General features: G+C 41.4%; 1 protein-coding gene across 3 annotated transcripts in view; it reads left to right on the top strand.

Annotated features, from left to right (window-relative positions):
* mlh3 (mutL homolog 3 (E. coli)) overlaps window positions 1-9,829 on the top strand; it is a 106,153-nt gene that overhangs the window by 92,039 nt on the left and 4,285 nt on the right. For 2 of the 3 annotated variants that reach the window (XM_073039126.1, XM_073039123.1), the window contains one exon: window positions 6,522-6,884. The exons of the other annotated variant lie outside the window; for it this stretch is intronic. In XM_073039126.1, coding sequence (XP_072895227.1) covers window positions 6,522-6,593 — 72 coding nt within the window. In that variant the 3' untranslated portion in view covers window positions 6,594-6,884. Of the gene's footprint in view, window positions 1-6,521; window positions 6,885-9,829 lie in introns of those variants that run through there. 3 annotated transcript variants of the gene reach the window in all.

Here is a 9,829-nt window from a genome sequence, read left to right as displayed (position 1 = left end):
AGGCTGTTCACTCATGATTCCCATGCAGAGCTTGTGCACTTTTATAAAGAAGAATGGGGAAAAAATGCAGTATCCAGATGTGCAAAGCTGATAGAGACCTATCCACACAGACTCAAGGCTGTAATTGCTACCAAAGGTGTGTCTTGAAGTTGAAGGGAGTGAATACTTACAGAATTATTTTATGTTTATATTTGTAATTATTTTAGATCACTTTGTAAAGATCTAATTTTCACTTTGACACAGAAGTGTCTTTTTTGTTGACCAGTGTCAATGAAAGCCAAATTAAAACATGAAAACTTCCAAGGGGGTGAATACTTTTTATAGGCACTGTATAAGGAGGGGTTGGGTAGACTGGATTTATTTTTGCTGTATAAGAGTCTCTTTCCCGGGGCAGAAGATTTTTGGACTACTAATCTGTTTTCAAACATGAACTGTAGTTTTGTTCTTGCTTACTGTGAGGTCGAGAAAAGATGAGGGGGAGCAGCTGTTTGAAATGTATATCAACTGAGGAATTGTTTGATTGCTTATTGTAAGGCCAGGGTGAATAGAAGGGCAGCAAGATCCAGCAGAATGCTATCTCCTGGGGTGTGGGGTCTGGCATACTGTCAAGGCAATGAGGATACAGATGGGTGTAGGTGGTGCTGCCACTGATCAAAAAGATTCTGGAGGACATTGACACAAAGGATGTTGAGAGGATATTTCTCTTTGCAGAGGATTCTGGAACCGGGGACATAGTCTCAGAATAAAGAGGTGGCCTGTTTAGCACCAAGAGTTATACAGCACAGATACACAACTTCAGCCGACAACATCCATGCTGACCTTTCTGCATATCTGCACAAATCTCATTTGCCCATGTTAGGACAGTATCCTATACCTGCCTATTTAACTGTCTGTCTCAGTGCCTTGTAATCAAACCAATTGTATCTGATTTCACCACCTTTAGATACCTACCACACTTATTTTTAAAACAAAACTTACTCCTTTAAAACTCCTTCCTTTCATTTTAAACCTATGCTCATGTTTTTGACACTCCTGTCATAAGGTTTGACTATCCACTCATGGGAACAAGTTTTTGAGTTTGGATAGATCCAATGGTAAAGAACCAAAGATGGTGTTCAGTCAGACTGTCAGGAGGGGCAGGCAGATGATAGGACATAATTGCAGCCAGCAAGGTGAGTATCAGTGCATTACAGATGCAGAATCTAAAGGGGTAGCAAATGAAGCATTCAAAGTGTTATATCTCAGTGTAAGGAGTATAAGAAATAAGGTGAATGATCTTGTTGCACTTTTACAGGTTGCCAGGTATAATATTTTGACCATCACTGAATCATGGCTGAAGGATGGTTGATTTTGGGAGCTGAATGTCCAAGGTTAAAAGTTGTATTGGAGGGATAGGAAAGTTGGCAGAGGGGGTGGCATGCTTCTGCTGGTAAAGAATGGCATCAAATCAGTGGAAAGATGTGACATGGGATTGTGGGTTGAATTAAGAAATTGCAAGGGTAAAAGGACCCTGATGGCAGTTTTATACAGTAGCTAGGATGTGGACCACAGATTGCAACAGGAAATAGAAGAGCCGTGTCAAAAGGACAATGTTATGATAGTAACGGAAGATTTGAACATGCAGGTCAATTGAGAAAATCAGGTTGGAAATGGATCCCAAGCGAGTGAGTATGTTGAATGCCTATGAGATGGCCTTCTAGAGCAATTTGTTGTTGAGCCTACTGGGGGATCAGCTGTACTGGATTGAGTGTTATGTTATGAACCAGAAGTGATTAGGGAGCTTAAGGCAAAAGAACCCTTATTAGAGGCAATGATCACAATATGATTGAGATCATCTTGAAATTTTATTGGGAGAAAGTAAAATCTGACATAGCAGTATTCCAGTGGAGTAAAGGAAATTTCAGTGGTATGAGAAAGGAGTTGACCAACATAAATTGGAAGGAGATGTTGGCAGGGATGACAGCAGACAGCAATAGCATGAGTTTCTGGGGAAAATGAGGAAGGTCCGGGATAGATGTATTCCAAAAACAAAGAAATACCCAAACGGCAAAATACAGTAGTACAACCTTGGCAACAAGGAAAGTCATAGCTAATGTAAAAACAAAAGAGAGGACATACAACAAAGCAAAAATTAGTTGGAAGACAGAGGATTGGGAAGCTTTTAAAACCCTATAGAGAGCAACTAAAAGAAGCGTTCGGAGAGAAAAGATGAAATAAAGTAAGCTAGCAAACAATATAAAAGTGAATAGTAAAAGCTTCTTCAAATATGTAAAACAATAAAAGAGAGATGAGAGTGGATATAGGACTGCTAGAAAATGGGACCAGAGAAAAAATAATGGGGGACAAGGAGATGGAAGATGAACTAAATGACTATTTTTCTTCAGTCTTCACTGTGGAAGACATGAGCAGTGTTCCAGATGTTGAAGGGTGCAAGGGAAGAGAAGTGAGTGCAATTACTATTACAAGGGAGAAGGTGCTCAAAAAGCTAAAAGACACAAGGGTACATAAGTCTCCCGGACCAGATGAACTGCACCCTAGGATTCTGAAAGAGGTAGCAGTAGAGATTGTGGAGGCATCAGGAATGATCCTTCAAATTTCATTGGATTCTGTCATGTTGCTGGAGGGCTGAAAAACTGAAAATGTCACTCCACTCTTTTAGAAAGGAGGGAGGCAGCAGAAAAGAAATTATAAGCCAGTTAGCAGTGGTTGGGAAGATTTTGGAGTCTGTTGTTAAGGATGAAGTTATGGAGTACTTGGTAATACAGGACAAGATATGACAAAGTCAGCATGGTTTCCTCGAGGGAAAATCTTGCCTGTGGATCTGTTGGAATTCTTTGAGGAGATTACATGTAGGATAAATAAAGGGGATGCAGTGGATATTGTATATTTTGACTTACAGAAAGCCTTTGACAAGGTGCGACACATGAGGCTGCTTACCAAGTTAAGAGCACATGATAATACAGTAAAGTTATCGGCATTGTTACAGCATTGGCTGGATGGTAGGAGGCAGTGAGTGGAAATATAAGGATCCTTGTCTGGTTTGGCTGTGGTGTTCCAAAGGGTCAGTGTTGGGACTACTTCTATTTATGCTGTGTATCAATGACTTAGACGATGAACTAGATGGCTTTGTTGCCAAGTTTGCAGATGATACCGTGATTAGTGGACAGGCAGGTAGTGTTGAGGAAACAGGCAGAATGCAGAAGGACTTAGACAGATTAGGGTAATGGGCAAGAAAATGGCAAATGAAATACAATGTTGGAAAATACATGGTCATACACTTTGGTATTAGAAATAAATGTGCGGACTATTTTCTAAGCGAGGAGAAAATCCATAAACCTGAGATATAAAGGAACTTGGGAGTCCTTCTGCAGAACAGCCTAAAGGTTAACTTGTAGGTAGAGCTGGTGGTGAGGAAGGCAAATGCAATGTTAGCATTCATTTCAAGAGGTCTTGAATACAAGAGCAGGGATGTCATGCTGAGGCTTTATAAAGCACTGGTGAGGCCTCACTTTGAGTATCATGGACAGGTTTGGGCTCGTCATCTAAGAAAAGATGTTCTAGCATTGGAGAGGGTTCAGAGGAGGTTCACAAGGATGATTCCAGGAATTAAAGTGTTATCATTATAAGGAATGTTTGATGGCTTTGGGCCTGTACTTGCTAGAATTTAGAAGGATGAGGGGGTATCTCATTGAAACCTTCCGAATGTTGAAAGGCCTAGACAGAGTAGATGTGGAAATGATGTTTCCCATGGTAAAGGAGTCAAAGACAAAAGGGCACAGCCTCAGGATAGAGGGGAGTCCATTTAAAACAGAGATGCAGAGGAATTTCTTTAGCCAGTGGATGGTGAATTTGTGGAAATATTTTTTACCACAGGCACCTGTGGAGGCCAGGTCATTGTGGTATTTAAGGCAGAGCTTGACAGGTCCTTGATTGGATACGGTATCAAAGGTTATGAGGAGATGGCTGGAGAGTGGGGCTGAGGAGGGGTAAGAAAGATCAGCTATGATTAAATGGCTGAAAATTGCAAATATCACTCCACTCTTTAAGAAGGGAGGGAGGAAGAGAAAGGACATTATAGACCAGTTGGACTGATAGAGGCTGGAAAGATAATTTGAGTTGATTATTAAAGATCTGGTTTCAGGGTACTTAGAGGCACTTGATAAAATGCGCCAAAATCAGCATGGTTTCCTTAAGGGGAAATCTTGCTTGACACATCTGTTGAAATTCAAGATGGGGAGAGAATTCAAAATGCAGAGATGCAAAGAGATTTGGGAGTCCTTGTGCAAGATACTCTAAAGGTTAACCTCTAGGTTGAGTCAGTTGTGAAGAAGGCGAATACAATGTTGGCATTCATTTCTAGAGGTATAGAATATAAGAGCAGGGATGTGATGTTGAGGCTCTATAAGGCACTCTTGAGACCACACTTGGAGTATTGTGTGTAGTTTTGGGCTCTTTATTTTAGAAGGGATATACTAACATTGGAGAGGATTCAGAGAAGATGCACAAGAATGATTCCAGGAATGAAAGGGTTACTGTTTGAAGAAAGTCTGGCAGCTCTTGGGCTGTATTTCCTGGAGTGCAGGAGAATGAGGGGGGATCTCATAGAAACATTTCAAAGGTTAAAAGGCCTGAACAGATTAGATATGACAAAGTTATTTCCCATGGTAGGGGATTCTAGGACAAGAGGACTTCAGGATTGAAGGACGTCTATTTAGAATTGAGATGCGGAGAAATTACTTGAATCAGATGGTGGTAAATCTGTGGAATTTCTTGCCACAAGTGGCTGTAGAGGCCAAGTCATTGGGTGTATTTAAGGCAGAGATAGATGGATTCTTGATTAGCCAGGGGATCAAAGGGTATGGGGTGAAGACGGGGAGTGGGGATGGCTGGAAGAATTGGATCAACTGATGATTGAATGGCGGAGCAGACTCACTGGGCCGAATGGCCTACTTCTGCTCCTATATCTTATGGTCTAATTTTGGATGGTTCAGATAAGGTTCATGAGAGTAATTCTGGGAATGAAACACTTCCATATGAAGAGCATCTGGGCTTGTACTTGCTGAAGAATGAGAGCGATCTCATTGAAACATAACAAACATTGAAAGGTGTAGATGTGTGAAGATGGTCCTAAGGTGGGAGAGTTTAGGAGCAGAGGACACAGCCTCAGAATAGAGGGACATCCATTAGCCAGACGGTGGTGAATCTGTGGAATTTATTGCCACAAATGGCTTTGGAGGCCTGCTCTTTTGGTATATTTAAAGCAGAGGTTGATAGGTTCTTGAGTAATGAGAGGGTCAAAGATTATGGGGAGAAGATGGGAGAAGGGGTTTAAAGAGATAATAAATCAGTCGTAATGGAATGGCAGAGAAGACTCATTGGGCTGAATGGCCTAATTCTGCTCTGAAGTCTTATAGTCTGATGACTGTCTACCATTTCTAGGCCTCTTATAATTTTAAAAACCTTTCTTGTCACCACTCAGCCTCCTTCACTCCAGGAAAACTTTCAGCCTGTCCAATCTCTCCCTGTAACTAATGTGCTCCAGGTGTCCATCTGTAGGGTTGATGGGATTGGAAATGCACATTGTAAATTCCTGTATCTGGATTTATCCAGTCAGGCTGTGATGTTACATATTCGGGTTATGATGTTGCAATGTGCTTAGGAATCTTTGGCAATTCCCATATTATCCTTGGGTTGAAAATCTGTTGACCAGTCCAGATGAAGGACTGAAAACATCAGCTGTTTCCCTCCACGGACACCTATTCCTCCATTGCTCTGTGTGTTGCTCCAGATTATGTTTTTGCTTCAGGTTCCAGCATCTGTGGTCTCTTGTCTCTAAATCCTTTGCATTTTAACATGTTTGTTGAAAGCGGAATCACAAGTACACAGGTGGTGAAAAGAGCATTTAGCGTTCCGGCCTTCAATGTTCAGGGCATTGAGTACAAGAGGTCGGATATTATGTTGCAGTTTTACAAATCACTGGTGAATTTGCATTTGTTGTACTCTGTACAGGTGTGGTCACTCTATTATGGGAAAAATGTGGTTAAATGAGAAAGAGTACAGAAATTTATGAGGACATTGCCGGACTAAAGGGCCTGAGTTTTTAGCGAGAATTTGGCCAGGCTAGGTCTTTATTTCCTGAAATGAGGGACGACCTTAGAAAAAATGTTTAAAATTATGCGCAGCAGAGATAGAGTGGAAGGTAAGCATTTTCCTCATGGTAGGGGAAATCAAACCGGGGGCTCAGATTTAAATAGAAGAGGGTTTAATGGGGAACTGAGGGGTAAGTTTCTGCACACTGAGACTGGTGAATATGTGGAACGAGCTGCCAGAGGAAGTGGGTGAGGCAGGTACAATAGTGTCATTTAAGAAGCTTTTGGATAAGTACACAGAGGACAGGATTTTGAGGGTTATGAGCCCAACGCAGAAGATTGTGTCCAGTTGAGTAGGCACTGGATGAGCCGGAGGGCCTGTATCCAGGTTGCATTGCTCTATTATATTTTCAAATTAATTCTGATCCACAGGTTCGCAACAGACCTAATTTACAGAAGCTGAAGATGCTGAAGGAAATGTGGACGAGCGAAGAGGTTTTGTGATTGAGAAACCTGTACATGCCCTGTGTTGTTTCAGTGGAACTGCCCCATTATGAAATTTGCAAAATCCCATTGTAATCCTCTAGTCTGCAATGACATTAACCTGACCACTTGGCCAGCTGTGTTCTTTGTACTGACTGTCCATCAAAGATGCATGAGGTAGGAACTTGGTGCTGGGTGTAATTACTCCGTGTGTAATTACTCTGTGTGTGTTGAGCTTATGTTTTGTGTGCACTGTTTTATTGCTGAACTATTTATTTGAATAAATGAAACTTGATTGCTGCACAATCTTTATTGATGGTGGAAGTACTGGAAGTCTGTGGTGGGCTAGTGGGATAGAACATCCTTTATAAATGTAAACACAAGTGATTCTGCAGATGTTGGAAATCCAGAGTGCACACACCAAAAAGCTGGAGGAACTCAACAGGTCAGGCAGCAATATGGAGGAGAATAAACAATCAATGTTTCAAACTGAGACCCTTTATGAGTTCAGCATCCTTTATAAGTGGGCTTACTTCTCACTCTTCAGAGCCTGCTGATGTAATCATAAGAACATAAGAAATAGGAGCAGGAGTAGGCCATCCGGGCCATCAAGCCTGCCCCACCATTCAATAAGATCATGGCTGATCTGTCCATAAACTCAGCTCCATCTACCTGCCTTTTCCCCATAACCCTTAATTCCCCTACTATGTAAAAATCTATCAAACTGTATCTTAAATATATTTATTTGGTGAAGAAGCCTCAAGTGCTTCCCTGGGCAGAGAATTCCACAGATTCACCACTCTCTGGGAAAAACAGTTTCTCCTTATCTCCCATTCTAAATCATCTCCCCTGAATCCTGAGGCAATGTCCCCTAGTTCTAGTCTCACCTACCAACAGAAACAACTTTCCTACTATCTTATCTATCCCTTTCAAAATTTTGTATGTTTCTATAAGATCCCCTCTCATTTTCTGAATTCCAGAGAGTATAGTCCCAGGCAACTGAATCTCTCCTCATAGGTTAAGCCCTTCATCTCTGGAATCAACCTGGTGAACCTCCTCTGCACTCCCTTCAAATCCTTCCTCAAGTATGGAGACCAGAACTGTACACAGTACTCCAGGTGCGGCCTCCCCAGTACCCTGTATAGTTGCAGCATGACCTCCCTGCTCTTGAGTTTAATCCCTCTAGCAATGAAGGCCAACATTCCATTTGCCTTCTTAATCACCTGTTGTACCTGCAAGCCAACTTTTGGCAATTCATGCACAAGCAGTCCCAAACTCCTCTGCACAACAGCGTGCTGCAATCTTTCACCATTTAAATAATAATCTGCTCATCTCTTATTCCTTCCAAAGTAGATGATCTCGCATTTACCAACGTTGTATTCCATCTGCCAGACCTTGGCCCACTCACTTAACCTATCTATATCCACATCCTCTGTACAATATGCTTTTCCGCTCAGTTTAGTGTCATCAGCAAATTTTGTTACACTACGTTCAGTCCCCTCTACCAAATCATCAATGTAAATGGTAAACAGCTACGGGCCCAGCACCGACCCCACTCACCACTGACTGCCAACCGGAGAATCACCCATTTATACTAACTCTCTGTCTTCTATTGGTTAATCAATCCACTATCCATGCCAATACACTTCCTCCGACTCCATGCATCCATCTTATTTATAAGACTTTTGTGCAGCACCTTATCGAACGCTTTCTGAAATCCAAGTATACAACATCCATCTGTTCCCCTCTATCCACCGCACTCATTATGTCCTCAAAGAACTCCAGTAAGTTTGTCAAATAGGACCTGCCCTTTCTGAATCCATGCTGTGTATGTTTAATGGAACCACTCTTTTCTAAATGTTTCGCTATTTCTTCCTTAATGACAGCTTCAAGCATTTTCCCCGACTATAGATGTTAAGCTAACTGGCCTATAGTTGCCTGTCTTTTGCATACATCCTTAAGTGGCGTGACATTTGCTGTCTTCCAATCTGCCGAGACCTGACCAGAGTCTAGAGAATTTTGGTAAATGATTACCAACACGTCTACTATAATCTCCACCAATTCACTGGTGGGTGGAGATCAGGTTTGGGTGAGGTAAGTTTCTCTCTTTCTATTCTTATGTGCTCACTCCTCATCTATTAGGGTAGTGATCACCAACCTTTTTCAGCCCAAGATCCCCTACCTCAGCCTTAGTGAAAGGCAAGATCGACCTACTAAATCATTTAGGGAAAAAAAACCTGGATTACAAACATCTCTCTCCCATCATTTATTTTGTAGATTACTGAACTTTCCTACTTTACCATCTCAAGACTCTAAGCCTTGTTCCCCCCACTCCCCCCCGAGCTCAATATAGTTTGGGTGCTATATATACATATAACACTGTTAAACTTTTGTTTATATTGGTTTAAGTTACTGTAAGTAGTTACTAATAAAGATAGTGGTTTTAACATCAAAACCAGACTCCATTTGTAATCTATTGCCACTGGTTCATTTCTAAAATGTTACAGTTCGTAACAGAAGGCAAAGATGGAATATGAAAATCACTAGCCAATAATATTGAAGAGGATACCAAAAGTTTATTCAGATATATAAAGTGTAAAAGTGAGGTGAGGAGTGGATATTGGACTGCTGGAGAGGTAGTAATAGGGAACAATGAAATGGCAGAAGAAATTAATAAGTATTTTGCATCAGTCTTCACTGTGGAAGATGCTAGCAGTACGGAGGAAGTTCCAGGTGAAAAGGGGCATGAGTTGTATAAAGCTACCATTACTCGGGAGAAGGTTCTTGGGAAACTGAAAGGTCTGAAGGTAGATAAGTCACCTGGACCAGATGGTGTACACCCCAGAGTTCTGAAAGACATGGCTGAAGAGATTGTGGAGACATTAGCAATGTTCTTCAAGAATCACTAGCTCGTGGAATGGTTCCAGAAGACTAAATTTTCAAATGCCACTCCACTCTTCAAGAAGGGAGAGAGGCAGAAGAAAGGAAATTATAGGCCAGTTAGTCTGACCTCAGTGGTTGGGAAGATGTTAAGAGTCAATTATTAAGGATGAGGTCTCAGGGTTCTCGGAGGCACATTATAAAATAGGCCGTAGTCAGCATGGTTTCCTTAAGGGAAAGTCATGCCTGAAAATTCTGTTGGAATTCCTTGAAGAAATAAGCAGGATAGACAAAAGAGAATCGGTTGATATTGTGTATTTGGATTTTCAGAAGGTAAACCATAGTATTACAAGGAAGATTTTAGCATGGATAAAGCA

The sequence above is a fragment of the Hemitrygon akajei genome, chromosome 3 (genome assembly GCF_048418815.1).
Source record: "Hemitrygon akajei chromosome 3, sHemAka1.3, whole genome shotgun sequence".
Lineage (NCBI taxonomy): Eukaryota > Metazoa > Chordata > Chondrichthyes > Myliobatiformes > Dasyatidae > Hemitrygon > Hemitrygon akajei.
The sequence above is the reverse complement of the archived record's forward strand: the minus strand, read 5'-3'. Positions and strand labels throughout refer to the sequence as shown.